Below are 22,350 nucleotides of genomic sequence, written 5' to 3' on the forward strand. Positions count from 1 at the left end.
CAGAACAGTTAAGTAACTCACTGAAGATCACACAGCTAGTCCAGGGCAGAACCAGGATTCAAGCCCAAAATGTCAGGCTCCAGAATTTGTGCTCTCAACCTCCATGCTGGGCCACCTCCAAACATCTGACCATCCCAGCCAGCTTTCTGGGGCCCAAAAGATTGACACACAGTAACTGTCTTCCTTTTTTTTTTTTTTTTAACAAAGACAACAGACCTAGGGCCCAGAGGCTTTGAAAAGCAATTGTATTAATTCAGGATATAACACAATGGCTTATTTTATTTGCTTATTTTCCTGTTGCTTTCTACTTATGATATTGGTGTTTGATTTGGAAGTAATAACATTTCCTTCTAAAATAAATCTAAGTAAAAATAAGTGAGTTGATGTCAACAAAATGTTAAGTAATAGCATAGGTGGTTTGCAGATTGATAAAAATCATAATGGTCATAGGAGTATCAGGGAAGCTTTGAAAAGACCGCATTCAGTCACGTTAGGTGAGGCTATGCTGCAATTAAAAAGAAAAAAGCCTCAAGTCTCATTGGCTTAACTCTATGGGAATTTATCCTTCAGTTACAGTTCTGCCGTGAGTCGGTGGGTCACTCTCCTTGTCCTGTAACTCCGAATCTACACTTGCTTCCAAAACAACCAAAGCACTGACTCCTAAAGCTTCTGCCCAAGTGTGTTTCTTCTCACATTTCATTGGCTAAGACCAGTCACATGATCACATCTAACTTCAAAGGCAGCAAAAAAGTGTAATCTTGCCATGTGCCTGAAAAGAGGGACATGAAATAGTCAACCCATAGGTAGATTATGAATAAAGGAGCCAGAAACACGGGTCTGGAAAGGTAGGCTGAGTCATGACCAGTCTTAGATCAGTAAGATGAGCCCCACTGAGTGGTCTTCAGCACCTGTTCTCAGAGAAGGGACCCTGATCCATCAGAGAGAAGACCGTCTGACAACTGATTTTCTCCCAGGCAGTGACTCAGGATTCCTTTGGTTGGGGTACCATTATTTCATAAGCGGTTCTAGCTGAACCCTGTGGTCAGCTTTGGTTTCTTCCCTGAAGGTAGATGTGGCAGTTTGGGCTTTGGCTGAACTAGGATTTGGTTCTGTCACTACTTTGAAAATATACCCAGGGAAGGGTAATTGGGAAGGAGAGGAATTCAAGGATAGGGTCCAGGTGGGTAGGGAGCCTCACCCAGTGTTTGCTTATCAGGTTATCAGGGAGGCTTCTTGGAGGAATTTTCCTGAGGGGGTCCCTGAATCAGAAGCACCTGGAACCTCATTAAACATGGGATGCCTGGGCCAACTGCTGACTCCGGAACTTGGAGGTGGGACCTGAGGCATCTGAATTTTTGTTAATGATCCCAGATGATCCTTACGGTCACTGAAATGTGAGAAACATTGAATTATTGGGAGAAAATTCCTGTAAGTCTAGACATCTAATTCCTAACACAATGGTCCTCAATCAGGGGTGATTTTGACCCCCAAGGGGCATTTGGCAATGTCTGGAGATAATTTTGGTGGTCATACCTTGGGGTGGGGGGCAGGGAGGGGCAGTTGCTACTGGCATCTAGTGGGTAGAGGCCAGAGTTGCTGCCAATCATCCTACAATGTACAGGACAGCCTCCCCCACCCTCTTCTCCAATACAAAGAATTATCCAGCCCAAAATGTCAATAGTGCTGAGGTCGAGAAATCCTGGTAAACAATTAAGAGTTTAAATCCTTTCAAACATAGGAGCACATGTGATTTTTAATCTCCTCTTTTTCACTTTACTTCCTTGTAAGCATGGAATCCTTTTCATTGAATACACACTATATACTAAACACTTCACATCACTGTACCAGTTTCTCCCCAAAAATCTTTTCAGTCATGTATCCAACAAATATCTATTAAGTACTTATTATGTGTTTAAACCGTTCAAGATGTGGAGTGTACCCTGGGGAACACCTCAGACAAGGGTCATCTTCATGGGGGTGAAGGAGATAGAAATAGATATTCTACAAGAAACTCAACATATGTGTAACTTCAAATTGTGATAAGTGGTGAGAAGGAAAAACAGGTGCAGGGACAGAGAATAAAGGGGTAAAGGATGGGGAGAACCTACATAAACACATAGGAGAGTCCTCTCAAACAAGGTGACAATTAAGTCAGAGTCTGAAAAATCTTTTGCAAGCCATGAGAAGAACCAATGAACTATTTTCCAGGCAATGAGAGAAGACAGTGCAAAGGCCCTGAGACTGGGGGAAGGGTTAGAGGTGGGGTGGCCAGTGTGACTACAGCCACTGGGATGGGAGTGATTAGAACGAAATGAAGTTGGAAATGTAAGGCTGTAGAAACAAGGTCACACAGGCCTCACAGTCCATGGGAGTTTTGAATTTTATTAGTTTAATTATAAGTGCAGAGAAAGCTGCAACAGTTTAAGGGCGGGACCTGATCCAATCTTCTTATAGAAAGTCATCCCTGGCCCCCAGGTGTAGAGTGGGTGGTAGAAGACCCAGAGCAGAAGATCAGGAGAAGTGAAAGGACTTTGCACATCTGCAGAGATGATGGGGATGGGGACAAGGCTGGTTGTGGTGGAGATGAAAAGATCATGAAAATGTGAGATACCGTTGGAGGTGGCAAGAACTGGATTTTCTGAGGAGCTGAGAGGGAATGGGAGGAAAGACACAAAGGGAGTGACTCCCAGGATTTTGGCTTGAATAACTGAGATGGGGGTGGGGTGACAGACAATCACAATTAACGTAGGTATTCTTTTTTAAAGACTGAGGAAGGGGAAGTGACTTGTCCTACTTCACGTAGCTATAAAGTGGACTCCAATTCAGGTGTGTCCAACTCCAAAGGTCATACTTTTCCCACTTTTCTGGACCCACATGTTAATTTTTATAATGGGGGAGGATATTTAATGTTATCATTAAATATTAAGATACATAAATGAGCTTGAATACAAACCTGAGCTTCCACACGGAGGCTGCACAAAGCCTGGGACTCTCATTAAAGGAGCCTGCACGTTGGGACCGGATGTTGGGAATATAAATTTCGTAGATGGTGTAATGGTAGCGCTGTACCCGCCTTAGGGAACCAGTTTCAAAATACTGCGCTGTGATTGGTGCAGTGACCATGTGCTGGTGTGTGATTGGATGAAAGTTAGCTTGCCCAGCGCGTTGTGATTGGTAGTCGTGTCTAGCTGTCTTCCGCTGAATTTGGACAGCCATAGTCTGTCTGGGCCTGTGATTGGTGGGACTGTAATACGACCTCTGCTGTGACTGGTGAAGCCCGCGAGGTTATTTAAGTTTCTGAGCACCAATTCCTGAGTTGGCCACTAGGGGGAGCTCAGGACGCGCAAAGCGCGGCCCTGCGGTGCATCTGGCCGGCTTCCTCCAGGAGGCCCTCTGGCTTGGGTTGTGCCCTGTGCCCAAGGGCTACCGAAGGACCCGGGTAGGTCTAGGGGGATGGTGTCAGGGCTCCTAACTCTGGCCCAGGTGGCCACGCTCCTCTGCACAACTTCTCTGGCCCTTTCCTCTGGCTCTGAGCCCCGCAGAGGACATTGGCTGACCGAGGGGTGGGGCTGCGGGTTCGCGAAGGTTTGGGAATGCCCAGATCCAAATTGCAAAATTGTGAAGTCTGTTAAGTGGGACTCAGCATCGTCCCCCGTCTGCGCCCTCTACTCGCCTCGGAGCCCTTCTCTCAAGTTAAACAGCCTCCAGTATTAACAGCCTCCACTCCCTTTAAGATCCTTCAAGAATTTTCCAAAGTAGCATCTCATTGGACCTTAGAACTGTCCCATGAAGTTAAAGGCCACCAGCCTGCAGATCACCCTATCCACAGATGCCCCCCAACCGCCGCCGGACGCTGTCACGTCGTGCTGTTTCATTGTCTTCACTGCACTTAAGCACTGTTTGGAATTCTCTTCTTTTTTATTTATTTACTTCCTCAGTTTCCACCATGCCTCCCCACCAGGATGTAAGCTCTGTGAGGGAAGGAATAGGGTGGCCAGATCCAATACAGAATGCCCAGGGACATTTGGACTTGAGATAAACAACAGAAGTTTTTAAAAGTACAATTATGTCCCATGTGTTATTTGGTACATACTTGGGCTAAAAGAATTATTGTTTACCTCAAATTCAAGTGTAACTGGGCATCTGGTGTTTTTATTTGCTAAGACTGCAGCCCTATTGGGGGAATCCTCCCTATTCACTGCTGCATCTCCGGCACCCACAGCAGTGCGCGTGGGATGTGCTGAATAAATGTTGAATGAAATGGGCAAATTCCATCATTCATTCACTCATTTATTCAATCAACCCCTTATATTAAGTGCCAGCTGGGTCCTGGGAATATAGGGGTACAGTGGGACATAGTCTAATGGAGGAGGCAGACACAAAACCAGTAACCACCATTTGATTAAACTTTGATGATGTAAAGCACTAGGAGCTGTAGGAGCACCGAGGGGGATCCCTGACCTGCCTAAGCCAGCAGGACTGCCCGGAGGAAGATGACTAAGACGGGACGTGGAGGATGAGGAGGTGAAGCGGGAGGTGTGACAGCTGATCTGGAGAGGCACGTCTCTGGCATGTGCAAAGGCCAGAGACAAGGCAGCTTTGGGATTCTGAAAGCTGCAAGTGGGTGGGGTGGGGGGTGGATGTACAGTGTGGTGGGGCAGTCCGAAAGAGGTGGGAAGGAGACTCACAGTCACTGAGCGTCAGTACCTACTAGACAGGCACGACAGTGATTGTGCCCATTGTATAGGTGAGGAAACTGAGGCTGGGAGAAGTGAAATGCCTGGCCTAGCTTTACAGTCTGAATGGGAAAGGCCTAGCTTCAAACTCAGGCCTGGCAGACTCTGAAGACTGCACTCTTCTAGAAAGGCCCCTGGATTGAGAATTATAACCCCAATTGGAGAATGAAGAAACTGAGGCCCAGAAAGGTCATAGGGCTCCCCCTGTGAAGGTGGCTCTGTGCAGTTTAACAGGAGAACACTGGGACAGTATGAGGGGTATGGCTTGTCTGAAGCCCTCCAGAGAGGCAGCAGGAGAGCTGGAGCAGGACACGGGAGTTCAGGCCGCTATGTCTTCCCTTCCTGTTTGGGTTGGGTCTCCAGGAGTCCCTTCCTGAGCCCTGTGGCTAATTCCTTGCATGGGTCCTGGGCTGGTCTGCAGTTTCTATGGAGACCGCCTTCCTCCATCCCTGAAATCTCATTGTGACCAGTATTAAGAGATTAACTCTGCCCAGCAGCCCTCGCAGGGTCTGGGGTGCCAGCGTGGCTGCGGGAGCTCCCTCAAGGATGAAGAGGTTGCCCTCTGTGTGCGACCCCATAGCACCAGGAGGAGGATGTCAGACTGGGGCCAGGGCTTCCCCCGGGACCCCCCAGGTATGGTCCTGACTCCATATCTACCTGGAGAGGAGGACAAGGTGGTGGGAGAGAGAGGACTGCGGGGAGGAGTCCAGGTTTTAGAGCAGTGTTGAGACGTTGTAACCCCGGCCCCGAACCCAGGACTGCCCAGGGCCTTGATGGGTGGACCCCATTCTGATCAAGGCGAGATCCAGATTCCCTTAACAAGGCAAGAAGAGCCTCAGAGAATCTTTTAGGGGCTGCTCCAAAGCTACCTAAAGGCCAGCTTCCTAATCACCTTCATTTTGCACTGGAGAAACTGAGGCACAGAGAGGAAAAGTGACTTGTCCAAAGGCAGTGAGTCACTGGCCTGAAGCAGGTCAGGAAGCCAGAGGGAGCCCTGAGGTTGCCGGAGCAGAAAACATCTGGTTAAAATGGCATTGCCCTTCTGCCATGAATTCCACATCCTGCTTCCTGACCTCCAGGAATGGGGTCCCTTCAGTCTCCCCTCCTCAGAGCCTGTCCCATCAGCCAGGCCTCCCTTCCCTCCCTGCCGCTCCCCCAGCCCTGCCCTCCCCTGCCACCCACACAGCCTACAGATGCCAGAGAGATCCTGGCAGGCTCCATTCTACTGGAGGGCATGGCCACCAGGCCCTCACTGTCCCATCCAGGGGACAGCCCCTCACTGGGTCACTATCTGGATGACTTTGGACATTTTTTGTTCCACACTTCAGCCCCTTTGTGAAGTCAGGGCCCGGACACGGTAGGGGCTCAACCCCACCCCACTCCCCCTGCCAGGCCTACGTTGGAGAGATTTAGGCCAGGCTCCAAAGCTCTCTGGGCCAGGCTTCCTGGAAGTCCATGCTGGGGCAGGAAACAAACACCAGCTCTGGAGTCAGATAGCAAGAGTCCAAACGCTCTTGACTCAGCAGTTCGAGCCTCGGTTCCCTCACCTGGGACGGGGCAATAACCCTTCCTTCCTCAAAGCTTGCTTGCCATTGCTGTGGGGAAGTCTCCAGGTTATGCTATGAAATGAACAAAGCAAGATGCAGGTCATTTTAAGTGCTGGAGGATGATAGTATATGGTCTTACATCCAGCCAGGTCTGTGTCAGGAAAGTTCAGAGAAGGGTCAGCTGGAGTGAAGTGGGTGGACAGGAGACAGCAGTGGAAGCCAGATTTCTCAAGTGCACCTTTCATATTGTTTTGATTTTTGAATCCTGTGAATGCAGTACTGATTCAAAAATAAATTTAATTTTGTACCATTTTGGAGAAAAATATCAAACTGTAAGAATCATCACTCATACCTCAATAATACGACAGGTGTGCAGCCACGACTGAGACCCACATACCAGAACCTGACTCCGGAAGAGAGAAAGCCTGACTCCCAGTCTCTGAATCCTTGACCTAACAGGGCCCTTTATTTTAAGCCAATTTCATGTTGTCAGTAGGCAGATAATAGTCCTGGTACTAAGAATTGGGAGCCCCCTACCTGCCAGCCACAGTGCCAAGCACGGTCTCAACAGCATCTTGCTGGATTGGCATTCTGACTTTATGAGGAAGCTGCCACTGTTCCCATTCTACAGATGGGGAAATGGAGCCTCACTGAAGTTGCAACTAGGAAGTTGTAGAACTTTGATGCACACCTAGGCCTTTCCAGTTCCAGATTTCAGTCTTGGGGTCTCAGTCTTGGCTGCATATCAGGATCACCTGGGAACTTTTAAAAATACTCATACCCAGCACCCACTCCCCACCAAGATTTGATCATTGGACTGTGATGGGGTGTGGGCATCAGTATTTTTAAGGGCCCCGGGTGATTCTAATTCACCATCAGGGGTGAGTCTCTGCTTTATGCTAGACAACTTTTCAAATGGGAAACCAAGGCTGAGGAGAGAAATGACCTTGCCCAAGGTCACACAGTGGCTGGAAGCAGAGCTGGGACAGAGCTCACATGGAGACTTTGTGAAAATAAATGAATGATGTCCCTCTCTGGGCAGCCAAAGCTCCTTGGTAAGTGGAACAAGGGTGGATTTCCACCTCCACTTGCCCCCTTAGCCAGAGAACCTTTGTGCAGTGAGCAACCTGTACAACTGTATGCAGCGACCCTGGCCTGAGTCTCAGGATCCCAAACACTTCATCTCAGTGACCTCCAGGCAGATCCCTGGAGCCCTTCAGAGCAAGAATTTGGGGAGCCCAAGGGTGGTTCCTGGGGTGTGGGTTCATCCCCCCACCCAAAGACCAGGGCCTGAGCTTGGCAGGGCTCCGCATCACCCTTCAGACCTGCCAGGGGCTGGGCAGGCTCCACTGAACTCCCAAAGTCACCTCTGCCTAGATAAAAGCAGGAGCATAACCAGGAGAGAGGAACATAACCAGGAGGACAGCAACAGCCTCAGCCCAGAAGTCACAAGCCACCTGGCAAAAGGCAGCCTGCAGGGAGGCCCAGCCCACACAGACCCAAGTCCTCCTGGCCTCCTTCCCGATCATTCTCTGGACCCTACTCTCTCCCCTACCTCTTGAGCCTTACAGTTAGCCTCTCCCATAATGCCCTGCTCTCCAGCCAGAGTAGCTTCCATGACTTTCTGCCGTCACCCACAGTGTTCTCCACTTCTGGACGTTCCCTCTGCACAGGACACCACTTCCTCCAGGAATCCATCTCTGACCACTCCAGCCCAGCGATATGTCTTCTTTCTCCCACCTTCCAGCCCTCACAGTCCATCTACACAGCCCATGTGTGCCTTGTGCTTATCATCATATTGGCCATCTTTCATTGAGCACTTACTGTATGCCAGCCCTGGAAGGGCAGGGTAGGGCAGGGTGGCCCGGAAGCTGGGAGCACAGACTCCAAAGCCCGATTACTCAGGGGGAATCTCAGCTTTTGCTTCTTATAACCTGTACGAGCTTCAGCATATGACTTAACCACTCTGTGCCTCGGGTCTATAAGATAGTGATAAAAACATTGCCTTATGTCCCAGAGTGGTTGTGAGGATTAACGAGTCAATGCACGGAAGGCTCTCAAAACAGCTTTGTAAACACAGGCCATTGTTATTACTGCATATATCCCAGTCCATTTCACCTTCATGGCAACTCTGTGAGTTAGGTGTTGTTATTCCCAATTTACAGGTGAGAAAACTGAGACTCAGAGAGGTTGAGAGAGTCAGGGCAGGGCTCTGCTTCTTTTTCGATGGCCTGATGCCTCCAGAGAGAGGACAAGGCTGAGATGGGTTAGAACTTGGAGCCTCTGGTTTGCAGCTCATGGCTACTCCTCAGAGGGCCCACAGGACACAGGGCCAGGTGACTTGGCCTTCCGGTGGCTCTCAGGCACCGCTCTGCTTCCAGCCAGCCCTGGGAGGGAGGATGAACAGTGGGGGAGGGCGTTTCAGGGCCATGATGTTCACTAACATCCGGAACACATCACTGAGCACTAGAGAGAGCCCTGTTTGCCCCAGCCTAGCTGGAGCCTCAGGGCATCCAGGGTGACCTCTGTCCCTGGGCGGGTCACTTCCCCCCTCTAGCCTCCATTTGCCCATCTGCATGATGAGTGAGGGGGTGAGGCTGGACCAGCAGTTTTCCGGTTCCCATTATCAGCAGCCGGTTCCACTCTCAGATGAAATATTAAGGGACAGTGTCCCTAAGTGGTGGGCACTGGATAAAGCGAGGCCTCTGCATACATTCCCTTGGCTCCTGGGATCTCAGAATCCAGTCTGAACGGCCTCAGGCCACATCCTCCTAAGGGCTCTCCTGGCTCTGACACTGCAGGATTCTAGAATCCCAAGCTCAAAGCTGCCGCTTCGCATCCCTGTTTGGTAAGCTCTCCCCCAGCTGCTTTTATCTCTCTTTGGTAACACAGCAAATTTGCTCAGGACCCAGAGCAGGGGAAACAAGCAGACTGTTGACTCTGGAGCAAAACCTACCCTTTGGAGAGCAGCAGAGGGGTTGCTGGCTTGCGTGGGGAGGCCGACGGCCTCTTGCATAACCCGGGTGGCCTCCTGCCCACCCAGGCCTTTGCTTTGCAGGGTTAGGGGTGAGGCAAACCGCAAACTCATGCCCAGTTAATTTTTTAAGGCAAAATCAACAGGCTCAGCAATGATTAGCAGGCAGGTAAGTTCGTCTTAATCATGCTGAGGACAGGGAGGAAGGAGGCTTCCAGGGGCCCAAGGATGGGGCTGAGTTATCAGTTAACCACATAAATGTTTCCTTCCAAATCCACTGGCCTTCAGCCCCAAGCTTCTTCATCTTCCTCTCGGAAGTGCTTCCGTGGCATCCCAGTGAATGGCCATCAGTGACTGAATGGACAGACGCTCCACCTTCTGGGGTCTGTAGGAGGCACTGCCAGGCTCCTTGAGGGTTGCGATGAAGCAGAGGGGTCCTCACAGAGCTCATGGTCTTCTCGTTAAGGCCAAGTTCCCCCTGCTGCCACTAAATGGCCTTGAGCATGTGTCTTCCATCTTCAGGGCTCAGCGGGTTGATCCCCTCAGGTTCAACCTGGAGCCAGCTGGCACTCCCCTGGGGACCTCAGTGTTTCCATCCACCAAATGGGTGAGTTGGCTGAGACATTCTGTCCAGTCTTGAAGTTCTGTGAAGTCGTGATGGATTAAGCCAACATGATGGCCCAAACCCAGGACAAGGAGAGCGGGATAGGCCATGTTTTAGGGGTGCAAGGGAGAGAAAAGATGCCCAGAACAGGAAGGGGGCCTACCTGGTATTGGCTGTTGGTACCAGCAAGCGTCAGCTCCTGGCTCCAAGAAGAGGGCTGTCCTCTCAGGTGGCAGGCAGGGGTCCTTGTGAGGTGGGCTGGGGCTGCAGGGATGGCCTGGCCAACCCCAGCTGGCCCAGGACCCCTCCCCCTGGACCTTGAGAGCTGCCAAAGGAAGCAGCAAAGCCTCACCAGCCCTGGGCCTGCTGGCTGCCTGGACTGGAGTTTGGTCAGTGGTTGGGGACCTATATTGTGAGAAAGTGAGGACTTTGTCCACAAACTGGAATTTGAAATTTCAAAGGGGCGAAACTGAAGGGCCCTACCCCAGAGTGGAGATGGCTCTTGGCTTCTTTCCCCCACGACTTTTGTTCTTTGTCTTGATAAGTCCCGGACTCCCCGCACCACCGCTCCCTGGGCAGTGGGTGGGGGAGGAAAGACAGGAGACAGTGGTGAGCACCCAGGGGAAGTGAAGACGCCAGGCAGCCTGGGGTCGCCGGTGTCTGGAGGAGGCCTCTGAACTTGTATGTGTCCTGGGACAGGCATCTTGGCTCCCCAGACCCCTGAGATCCCTGCCAGTAACGTGATGGTGGACCCACTAGCCACCAGCGCTCCAGGATTCCACGGTTCTTTCTAGGATTCCAGGAGGGAAGCAGCACGGAGGGAGTGAGGTCCTCAAGCTCTGGAATCAGACTTGAGTTCAAATTACAGCCCCTCCTGTGACATCTGTATGGCCTTAGGCAGGTCATTTCATTCTCTGAGCCTCAATTTTGTCATCTATAAAGGAGGACAGATCAACTGAGAAGAGGGGAAGGCTCTTAGCACTGGCCCCAGCTCAGAATCTCTCCAGAAACATTAGCCATTACTGTTATTTAAAAGACAAATGATGTGGTCCAGAGCGGCAGCTCCCTTAACTACTGTCCATGCCAGAGGCCTGAGCTCCCTGCCCACAGAGAGCAGCCTCCCTCCCAGACCTCCGGCTGCCCAGACAGCGCTATCAAAACACCCACCTCCTCCCCTTCCCGAGGCCCCCGTTTTCTCCAACTACATGAAGGAGTGGGGCCTCAAGGTGAGATCTGAGGCCTCTGTTTTCCCCTGGGAGCTGGGGCATGTTGAGCTCGGGTCAGGGGCAGTGCAGAGGTAAAGAAGGCTGCAGAGTTGATGGCATGGAAGCCAGGGTTTGTTCAGGGCTGGATAGGCTATCCCTGGAGTTCTTCTGTGCAGGGGTCCTGATTCCAACTGATTATGTGGCCAGACGGTCAAGGAATCAACCACTAACGACAGTAATCACTGCTGTTGCATTGTATGCTTACTCTCGGTCACTTAAGGCCCACACCATCCCTGCAGAAAAGGTATCAACCCAACTGATGCCAAAATGAATTATAAGAAAGCTGGAACCTGAGGTCACAGAGCTTGGGAATTGGCAGTGCCTGGCTTTTGACCCAGGTCTTTCTGATTTCAAGGTCTGTGGTTTATCCTTTAAGGGTGGGGCAAGGGTGGGGGTGGGTGGGGAGAAGGGCTAGGAACTTTATAGTTTTATCTCATTTCATCTTCACAACAAACTACAAGTTAGGCCCATTTTACAGAAAGAGAAACAGGGATTTTGAAATAATAACTCGCCTGAGACCACAGAGCCAGTAGATCCGAGAGGTGGCTGGTCATTTATAGGAGGGACGTGTGTCTGGACGATATTGTTTGGGGTCAGCCAAGGGTGGGGTGAGTCGTGTATGTAATAGATTACGCAAGTTCTAGTTCAGGGGTGGGTAGATTTACTTATGGGGTAGGTTGTGATTGGTGGGACACGGATGGGGCACGAATAGGTTTCTGGAACGTGCCTCATAGGCAGTGGGTCACCCATGTTGTGCGTTTGGTAAAGTGTGTATGTCATGGTTTGTGTACAGAGTAGCTTGTCACGTGCAGGCTGTCCACCTGGGAGTTCTTACATGTAACAGGCCATGCACGTGTCGTGGCTGACCCTAGTGGCTCACAGATCCTATTTAACTAGGTCTAAGATGCCAACTATAGAGACTGAAAAATTGTTAGTTTTGTTACCGATGGAACTTTGACAAGCCAGTGATCCCAGCCCGTTTCTGGAAATAGGGAATTGAACCCCTGATACTCGACGAGATGACGGATGGGTAGACTTGTGAGGGGAGTAGCTGTGTGTGGTCTGTCCTGGGTGCCAGACAGGTGGCAGCACCTGTAGTCAGCCCTTGGAAGCCCCTCCCAGGGCTACCCCTCCTTCTCAGTGTTTATCCCTTAGTCAGGTCTCCTGCCCAGCTCAGCACTGTCCTCAAGGCTGCTGGAGACGGATCAGATGTCCCTGGTGGAGCAACGGATGAACCCGCCAGGAGCTGGTCTCTCCTTCAGGCCCTTATGGAATCTCTCTCTCTCCCTCCCTCCCTCGGGGTCTTCTCCTGACCAACAAACAACTGGGCCAGGATATTCACTCCATTATACAGATGGGAAAGTTGAGGCCCTTAGAGAGATGTGATTTAGACAAAATCACCCGAATAGTGACAGACCTAGTTCCTAAATCCACGTCTCTTGATGCCAAATCCAGCCTCTCTTCTCCTCCAGAACAATTGTTTCCCCCACCCCAACCCCCCACCCCGGTTATCTCAGCTCCAGGGGGAAGACGGAGGGAGAGAACAAAGCTACATGGGGCAGAGAAGTGCTCCTAACAGTTGGAAGAATATGAGGATGCCTCCACACACCCCCTGCGATGTGCCCCTCTCCCACTGATTTGCCCACTCATTCATTCACTCAGCCATTTACTCATTCGCTCATTCATCCACTCCTCCACCAACCCACCCACTCACTAACTCACCCATTCACCCACTCTTGCTCTTGTCACCATATCCCTCTGCCCAGATTTTCCAGCCAGCAAAGGAGGACAGGCTCCCAGGCTTCCAAAGTCTCAGATCCTTCTTCCTCTGCCCACACTTTCCACCTCTACCTTGCGGCCGTACCCCCCAGCTAGATAGGGAGCTCTTGAAAGTGTGTAGCGGGCAGTGAGGGCTGGAGGGTGAGAAGAAAAGACTGGGCCACAAATTGAAGGCAGGCAGGACTGGCCACATAATGATCAGGGCCCAGTCCAAAGCAAAAATGCAGGGCCCCTTGATGAGAATGGCTGAGCACTGAACCAAACATGGGGATCTGAGAGTGGAGCTCTGTGCATGCTCAGGTGGCTCCCCGGCGGGCCCACTCCGGAGGGAGGAGACGGGTGGGGAGAAACAAGGGAGATACAGAAAGGAGGCCAAGGGGGCAGGAGGAGGAGAGGGCATGAACGCTCTCTCTGGGCACCACTTGTTTTTTCCTAACGCCGCCTTACTTACTATTCAAACCACCCTTTGAAGTTGATTGTGCATTTTCGAGACGAGGAAACTGAGGCTCAGAGAGGAGAATCATTTACCCAAAGTCACGATTAGTAGGTGGTAGGCGCCTGAATGTTAATCCAGGTCTGTGGGGCTGTAAGCCTTGTCTCCGCCCATTCTGGACTGGGGTGGATGGGGAAGGGAGACAGGATGAGGTGACAGGGAAATGGAAGATGGAGTCTGTCTTTACCTGAGCAGCTGGGCGCTGTGGGGGCTGGTGGTAGCCCTAGCGGGGTCATGAGTGGCATGGGAGGGGAACCAGACATGAGTCTGGCCCTCTCAGTCCTTCCTGCTCCAGAATGAGGATCTAGAAGATCTGGCACCTGGGATTTATATTTTTGATTCATGAGCCATGAGGCAGCTTTATCTCTGCAAGAGCATTGAGGGTAGAAGTCAGTGATTTGGGAAGTTATTGAATTAGGGCATCTTGGAGGTGGGCTGTCAGTGTCGGAGGGTATATGTTAGTTCATAAGCCTGACTTGGGGTGGCAGTGACTTGGAGGGTGGCTGAGTCAGGGTCAAATGAGTGCTGGGGAGTTAGTGCGCCCCTCTTAAAGAATTGGTAACAGAATATTGGGGGGTTAGGGTCCCATCTGTTGTAATAACACCCCGGGTGTCAGTCAGAAACCAACAAATAGACAAATCCCTGCGGCCCCGCCCAGCCTGTCCACCAGTTGGGGAGCTGATTAACCATTAACCCCCACCCCTCCCCAGCAGAGCCTCCACCCTTTAGCAGAGGCTAGGCCCAGACTCCCCGGCAGATCCTCCCAGAGGACGGTTTGAAACGCAGGAAGGAGAGAGGGCACCTGGGAGGAGGCAGTGGGAGGGTGGAGGGCGGGGGCTGGGGCTCGGCCCAGAGCCTTCGGGGTGGGCATCCTGGGCTGGGCAGGGCAGGTGGCCGAGGTGTGGAGGGGGAGGATGCGCCTCTCCAAAACCCTTGTCGACATGGACATGGCCGACTACAGTGCTGCGCTGGACCCAGCCTACACCACCCTGGAATTTGAGAACGTGCAGGTGTTGACGATGGGCAATGGTAGGTAGGGGCAGGTGTGCCCAGGTGTTCCAGTTGGGGACAGGTATGCCCAGGTACAGGAGTGGGTCTGTGACATTCAATTTTGGGCTGGGGTGGAGAATGATACAGCAGGTTGGTCCCATAGGAGAGCACAGGTATTGCCAGGTGAAGCAGATGTGCCAGGTACAGTGACCCGAGGCATTCTGGGTGGGGGTGAAGGGCTGCAAGAGCAAATCTTCTGCATAAGTAGGTCCCAGGTATTTCTACTGGGCCCTTGTGGTCCCTGTTACCAAAGCTGTTCCTGCTCAGGGTGTCACTGGGAGCGGAGACTTGATGGTGAACTTCCTCTAGGCGTCTGGCTCCAGTAATTGGGCCCAACACAGCCCCTTTTTGAGTCCCTTGGGCCTAGGTCCAGAGAGATGGAAAGGTATGTCCTGTCCCTGGAGACTGTGGACGGAGGCACAACTGTGTGTCAGGATGTCTTTGGGGCTGTCCTGGGGTGAATGCCCCACTTAGAGAAAATGGAGTTCTCAAGGAGGTTTTGCTAAATGAGACGCTGATCAGCAATGTGTGTGCCGCATGTGTGTGCTGGTGTGTGCTCGTGACCTTCTCTTGGTGTGCGTGCATGTTTTCCGTGTAGGCTTGTGGCCGGATGGTGGAGTATGTTGGCAAACATGTGCCTGCGGGAATCTATTTGCATGTTTGTGTCTGCCTGTCTGCGTGCGCATGTACTGCGTCTACGGCTATTTGCATTTGTTCACTGACTGGGTCTGTGTTTGTTGATGCCTGCGTTTGTCTGATGTCCCAGAGTGGCGATGAGTGTATATATGTGTGCCTGTAGATATTTGCACATGTTTGCTGTGGATATGGATTGGTTTGTGTGCTCCGTGCTTCCTGGATGTACGTCCCATTTGGGCATTCTGTCTCACACCCCTGTTTGTGCCTGCTTGTGCACATGTGTGCACCCCAGCCGGCGGTGGGGATGGTGGTCAGTGCGCTCGGATGCACAAGTGATCGTGCAGACATGATCTGCAGGGCTGCCATTCGACAAACGCAATTCACATCAGCGACACATCCATTTGTCTCAGGGCAGATTGTGTTGCCTGTGTGTCCCTTCCCAGGTTTATACATTCGTTCCCACATCCCTGAGAGCGCATGTGAAGTGGGGGTGGGTTCTCTTCTGCAAGGAGGTGGGGGAAGGGAGGAGGCCTGGAAGCGAGGAGGACCTAACTGATCGCAGGCCAGCCTCAGTGGAGAGGGGGTGCCACTGGCTGTAGTCAGCCTCCCACCTGCCTTCCTTCCACAGCTCTGTGGCTTCAGCCCAAGGTCTGTAGAACCTGAGTCAGCTCAGCTCAGCCAGAAAGAGGTGTCAGCACTGTGCATGGTCAGTCTTACCAGCTTCTCACCTGCCCCCGCCATTCACAGACTGTGTAATCCTGGGTACATCACCTCCCCTCTCCTGCCTCCGTATCACCTACAAAATGGGCTTCGTCACCCTAGGACTGCTGGCTGGCTGGCTGGCTTTTAGGAGTATCCGGGGATCATGTGAGGGAACCAAGGGGAAAACATACAGAAAATGGTAAACAAAGAGCTGCTGCACTAGGTGGGGTGTGTGTGACCCCAGAAGGACAGTGTGTGCTCCCACACCTGGCCACTGCCCAGTCCTGGGCTGCTTCCTGAGCCTGGCCCCATCACCCCTTCAGAGTGCATGCCTCCAGCTCCCAGGAATTGTGTGTTCATGGGGCAGACAGAGGCCAAGCCTGAAGATAGGACAGCCTCCAGTGCTGGAGCCAGAAAGATCTGGGCTCAAATTCTGGCATAGATCCTACCTACCTGTGTGAACTTGCCAAGCCATTTTCCTCTCTGAGCCTCAGTTTTCTCATCTGTGAAATGGGAACAAATCATAGCACCTGCCTCCCATGGCTAACCAGAGGATTAAATAAGACAAGGCACTGAGTGCTTTGCACTGGTAATTGGTCCTGGGTCCGCATGAGTTATCTCAGGAACTCTGAGCATCTATAAGGGTCTATGTTCCCCACTAGAGTTTGAAGTGAGTTGAGAGTTGGGGTTATTTTTCGCATACATGCTGGGCTAGTGGCTCGAAGGCTCTAAGGCTAGCTCTCCATCCACCTCCTACCCCTGATTCAGAAGCAGCTGAAGTCCTTATTTATCAGAGGCCCCAGAAGTCACCTCAACAAGTCCAGCACTGGCAAGAGTCCAGCACCGGCCCGCATGCCTGGACCATAAATCTGGCTCCTCTACTTAACAGCAATGTGATGACTCTGGGCAAGTCCCAAATTCTCTGAGCCTTGATGTTCTCACCTGGGAAATGGGGGCCATGAGCTGACCCCGGGGGTAGGATGATACACTTGGCAGCACCCAGCCAATCTTGCCTGGGATATGGGAGCCCCTTCCCCCAGCCTCTGCCTGAGTTGTGGGGGCAGCTCTCCCAGGGGTTGGAGGAGGCAAGACAGAGGGAGAAAGGGCACCAACGCAGCTTAACAATTATCCCCATCTCCGGGAATAATTCACCAAGTGGAGGGGGCTGCGCTCCTGGGCATCCTCAGGAGTCTAGGAGGTGTTCAGCCAGGCCACGGCAGAGATGTGGCAGGGTCTGCTTGTGTGTGGAGCCTGGAAGTCCTCTGCTCTGAGAGTTTTCTTCGGCAGAAAAGTTTTTATTTCACAAATGCTGACATAGTGCTTATTGTGTGCCAAGTACTTCACATAGATTGACTCACTGAATCTTCATAACAGCCCTAGGGGCTTATCATGTTCTCCATTATACAAGTGAGGAAAACGAAGGCACAGAGAAGTAAGCGAATGCAGCCAAGGTCATGTGACTAAGCAGCGGGCAAGCTGGGGTTTCAACTTGGCAGAAGGGCTAGAGTTCATGCTCTTAACTACATGCTATACCCCTCTCTGGTTCTTAGCCAGATGTTCCCTAGGAATTCAAGGTTGGATTCAGGGTTTCCATGAAAATACGTGTGTGTGCACGACTTTGTGTGGTGTGTGTGTGTGCAGACATTTTTCTGGGGAGACAGTCCCTAACGTTTATCATCTTCTCTATGAGGTCTATCCTTGATGGAAGATCTGCTTACAAAAAAGATGGTTCAGCTGCTGAAATGTTAAAAAAAAAAAAAAAAAGGGAAACAACTGGACCAGTCAAACTGCCCCCTTTTACGGTCAGGGAAACTGAGGCCCAGGGGAAACAGAAGCAAGGAAAAGGAAGTCACCCAAGATCACAGGTGAATTAGTGGCAGCACTAGACCCCAGGACCCCCGCCACCTGCCTCTTTCCCTCTCCTCACATTTATACAGATGCAGCAGCTTTTGCTATGAGGCACCTAGATTGATGCCATGACCCTCCCAGGAAGGCAGATGAGCTACTGTCCTTGATGTATGTCTTCCTATTCCCTGGGAGAGTTTGCAGGGCCCCTGGGTGCCAAGCTGAGACCCACTCAACCCTGGTCACTCAGCAAGAAATGAAGACGAGGACTTGGTTCTGGGCAGGTGCTGGGGGGATATTTGTTCATAGCCTCCCCTGCCCAGCCAGTCAGGGTCTATAAGGGCTGGGTGCATCCTAGGAGATAGCCAGGTTTTCGTTACTGCCCAGAGAAAGCTGGGGCTAGCAGTCTCCACCACGGGGAGGAGCACACCCTCATAAACAACTCTGTGAAGTCAGTGTCACAACCATCCCTAAGTCCTAGATGCAAAATGGGGGTTCCCAAATGTCAAAAGACTTGCCCAAGGTCACTGAGGGAGTGGGAACAGCACCACTGTGGCTGAGGCTGAAACCCGGGGAGGCCCCTACAGTGCTCATGTCAGTTTCTGAATCGAAACCAGCGGGAGAGCATGGCCCCCAAGAGGTGACTTTTTGACCCCTCCTGCATCCTCACTCTTTTCTTTTCTGGTACAGACACATCCCCAACAGAAGGTGCCAACCTCAACGCACCCAACAGCCTGGGTGTCAGTGCCCTGTGCGCCATCTGTGGGGACCGGGCCACAGGCAAACACTATGGGGCCTCAAGCTGTGACGGCTGCAAGGGCTTCTTCCGGAGGAGTGTGAGAAAGAACCACATGTACTCCTGCAGGTGAGGGGCCTTGATTTCTCCAGCTGGGAAATAGGCCCACTTGGGCTAAAGTCCCCACGGGTCTGTCTGCTCTCTGCCGAGGCCCAGGGGGATCTGCCCCTCAGGGCCTTCAAGCCTCCTTTGGTTTGTTTCTTAGGCCTTGAAAATCCAGATGGGAACATCTATTCTAGAAACCTCATTTATTGATCATGAAGCTACTGGCTGCCCTTTTCTGAGTACTTATTATGTGCCAGGCACCGTATTAAGTCCTTGTGTCTATTAACTGTTCCACAAGCTCATTGGTATGTTTCCCATTTAGCAAATGGGGATCCCAGAGGCTTAGGATCAAGGGTGACGTCCATCCCCTGACCTGGTGCTTTTTCTGGGGCAAATAGGGGGCTGGCCCCGGGCCTTTCCACCTCTCTCAAGGCCTTGGAGATCCCTCCTTCAGAAGTATCTCCCATTCTGGGTAACAACAATAATACAGTAATAGCAGCTGTCAGTTACAAGCACTGACTCTGAACAGACACAGTGCCCAGCCCCATTCGAAACTGTCTCATTTTCACCTGTCAACACCTCTCCACGGTGATTACTATTATTATTCTCATTTTATAGATGAGGAAGCTGCAGCTTAGAGAGGACTAGGAATTTGCCCAAGGTCACCCAGCTTGAATCAACGGCAGAGCCCAGGTTGACACTCAGGCTCCCACCCATAATCACTGTGGGTCCTGCCCCTACTCCATATCCCACTCCAGAAAGTGACTTACATGGATCAAGTATTGGTGCTGATCCATAACCAGGAGCCCACTCTGCAAATGCTCTAGGCTTTTACAGGATGTGGTGGAAATAGCAGTGCCCTGTACCCGCGGCTGAGTGATCTGAGGACACGTGCCACCTCTCTGAGCCTCAGTTTCCTCGTGATTAGTGGGACAGGGTTGGGCTCTTACAGAGTCCACCGGACCTTTCCAGCTCCTGGTTCATTAGCAGGAGAACACCTGGGATGAAGGGTTTGAGCGAGGAGGCTGGGGGTCAACCAGATGGCCAGGATTCTCGTTCAGTCCTGGGAAGGGGAGGGCTGTCCCTTCTCCATCCAACCATCCAAAGTCCTCCCCAGATTTAGCCGACAGTGCGTGGTGGACAAAGACAAGAGGAACCAGTGCCGCTACTGCAGGCTCAAGAAATGCTTCCGGGCTGGCATGAAGAAGGAAGGTGAGCCTGGCCCTCCCCCTCCCACCCCACTGCCCCACCCGTGCCCACAAGCTCTCGTCAGTCATTTTATAAGGGAGGCTACAACTTTATGACTTGGTGATAGGCCCCAGGGTGACTGGCTAATGGCTGAGAGGAGGGAGGGCCTGAAAATCTGCCCATAGGGAGGGGCTGGGCTTGGTCTTGAGAAAGATTCCAAGAGATAAGCTCCCCCTTTCAGCTACTCAGGTTCCCAGCCCCACCACCCCAGCCTGCACCACCACCACGCAGCCAAGTTGGGTATTTTTTCTTAATATGCTATGGCCAACATTAAGGAAAGGGTAAAGACTGACATTACAAATATCCACGGACCCACCACTCAGACTCAGCAAATGTGAATGAGGCTGGGGGGGGAGAGTTCTCTTCCTGAGCTTCCTGTTTCAGGGATAGGAAGGGCCTCAGTTACTTTGTGTTCAATCTTGGGTATCAGATGATCCAGAGTTCTCATGTACTTGGAGTGGGAACAAGGCCCCAGACCCGTCCTGGGGTGAGGAGGGTGGGAACACAACATTTATTCAGGGCTCTCCAGGCCTCCTGCCACCAGCAGATGCCAGTCACCTGGCTGGGCTTCTGTACACTTGACAGTTCCTTTCATTCTCATGACAGCCCTGTGTGGCTGGTCATATTATCATCCTCCGACTCATGGGTGAGGGAACTGAGGCCCAGAATGGTTCAGCAACTTTCCCAAGCTCCCACATCTGATCAAAGTAAGCTCCGAGGTCTGAACCCAGAGCTTTGGACTCGAATTCATTGCTGTTCGGACAATACCTCAATGCTATCTGTGGTGCCCTGCAGACCCCAGGAACGTTTAAAAGTTTTTTAGCTCAAGCTGAGAAGGCAAACATCTTTTAACTGCTTCTCTGAGTAACTACAGTTCATTTTCAAATCTCTTTGTCTCCTTCTCTGCTCAACTCACTTTCCCAGCCCTGGGACCAGCCTCCAGACCTTCACTTCCGGCCTGCAGCTGTGGCACACCAGCCAAGACCCTTGGTCTAGTTCTGTACAAACACACACACCCCACCCCACCCCACAGCAGGATCCTGGGACCCAGCCTTCCCCAGGCTGACTGGGAAGGAGGGGAACTTGGCTTTGGCAGCCTCCCCTCCCCAACTCTGCCCCTGAGCCCCTGTTTTCTCTGCCCTCACCTCCCTGGGAAATATCTTCTGGGTCTCATCCCTCCAGGGCCCTTTGAGTTCATTCACGAGCCCCGTTGGGAAACCTGGGCCTGTAGTCCTGATGGAGTAGGTGGTCTCCTAGGCCCCCTCCTGTTGTAACACCACGATTCTCACATCCAGACCTCAGTGGTCCTCAAATTGGGGGGTGGCTTTTTCAAAGGACAAATGCCCCGCTTCTCTCCCCTACCCAGTTTTCATTGGGGTTGAGCCACTCTCACATTGAAGCTGAGAATGACTTTGTGGGAAGAGAAATGTTATGAATGGGGATATGGTTCATGTATGAACAGCTGGAGGCAAGAAAAAGACTGAGAGCTACAGTCCTAAGGGCTGGACAGTCTAGGGTTCTAACAGTCACTGATTCTAATAGCCCGACAGCCTAAGATTTTAGGTTTGAGAGGATGAATCTCTCGGGTTAAAATTCCAGGCCTTGTGACAGGCAAGTGGGAGAAAGGTTGGCAGCTTACCTGAGCAGATGGCTACTTTCCTAGGCTGTAGGTCCTGCATCTAGTTGGTCTTCATAGATGTCTCTTGTTAAACGTTCAGAGCCATATTCATGCTTGCCACTTTGGGGAAGTTTCTGCCCCACCTGGGCTCCAGTATTCATGTCTATAAAATGGCGGGAGTGGGTAATGAGCCCTTCGAGCTCTGTGAGTCTGGCTGTGCACTCACTGATCAAGTACGCAACGCCCACCAGGACTTGCGTGTTTGTTCCCTGGTCCTCCCAGGGACCTGCCACAGAGGCAGCAGGCCTGGATCCCGGCTCTTGGAAAGGGAGGGAGAGCCATTCTGCCTTAGCTTAGCCTTGAAAATAGCTGATTACCTCTTGTCTCAGAGAAAGTGGCATGATGCCAGGAGGAGAGGAGTACTGGCCGATGGCAAGTGAGTGTGGGCTAGTAAAGGCTGGTGCTAATTTCCATGCTTGGGTTAACCAGGAGATCATGACACACGCAGTTGCTTGGTTGCTTTGAGAACAGGCCAGGGTAGCAAAGTGTTCCATTGCCGCTGTGGTCAAGCTCTGGGAAGTAAGGGCATCATTAGCCCTACCTAAGTCTTACAGTCCCAATACCCCTCCTCAGCCTGGTGGTAAATCCCCAAAGTCAAGAGAGATTCTCAGTGGAAGCCCCAGTGATCAGGAGAGTTGGGACAAGTTTTTATTTCCCTTCCTCAATGGCTTTATTAGGAAGATCTAGGGATTAAAACTTTAACATTGTCCTTGAGGACAGGAAGTCATGGGCCGCAAACATAGCATTTATAGACCAGTTAGGTGTATACAAGGTCATTAAATCTACCTGCTCCCCATTGTACAGATAGGGAAATTGAGACCAGAGAAGTGATGTGACTGCTTTAGCAGAGATCAGGGCTAGAGCTCAGACTCCCCAGAGCTGAGCAGACACCAAGGTCCCTGGATTAAAACTAGAAAGGATGGCCTTGGGTGGTATCTTCTCGTCCAGATTC

At 51.7% G+C, this 22,350-nt stretch overlaps 1 protein-coding gene and 1 long non-coding RNA gene across 10 annotated transcripts in view; one reads left to right on the forward strand and one right to left on the reverse strand.

Annotated features, from left to right (window-relative positions):
- The window catches only part of LOC105071923 (uncharacterized), a 38,520-nt gene extending 27,194 nt beyond the window's left edge, over window positions 1-11,326 (reverse strand). For 2 of the 4 annotated variants that reach the window (XR_012500645.1, XR_012500642.1), the window contains exons 1-2: window positions 10,025-10,298; window positions 9,240-9,901 (exon numbers count right to left, since the gene is read on the reverse strand). This is a non-coding gene — a long non-coding RNA (uncharacterized LOC105071923). Of the gene's footprint in view, window positions 1-9,239; window positions 9,902-10,024 lie in introns of all 4 variants that reach the window. The other 2 variants (XR_012500643.1, XR_012500644.1) reach the window with 2 other exon arrangements.
- HNF4A (hepatocyte nuclear factor 4 alpha) overlaps window positions 1-22,350 on the forward strand; it is a 57,733-nt gene that overhangs the window by 17,370 nt on the left and 18,013 nt on the right. Inside the window, exons 1-3 of one of the 6 annotated variants that reach the window (XM_045519357.2) lie at window positions 8,848-9,131; window positions 18,322-18,496; window positions 19,590-19,684. In XM_045519357.2, the coding sequence (XP_045375313.1) occupies window positions 18,483-18,496; window positions 19,590-19,684 (109 nt within the window). In that variant the 5' untranslated portion in view covers window positions 8,848-9,131; window positions 18,322-18,482. Of the gene's footprint in view, window positions 1-8,847; window positions 9,132-14,143; window positions 14,428-18,321; window positions 18,497-19,589; window positions 19,685-22,350 lie in introns of those variants that run through there. The other 5 variants (XM_010958711.3, XM_010958714.3, XM_010958713.3 and 2 more) reach the window with 5 other exon arrangements.

This window comes from Camelus bactrianus, chromosome 19, assembly GCF_048773025.1.
Source record: "Camelus bactrianus isolate YW-2024 breed Bactrian camel chromosome 19, ASM4877302v1, whole genome shotgun sequence".
NCBI lineage: Eukaryota > Metazoa > Chordata > Mammalia > Artiodactyla > Camelidae > Camelus > Camelus bactrianus.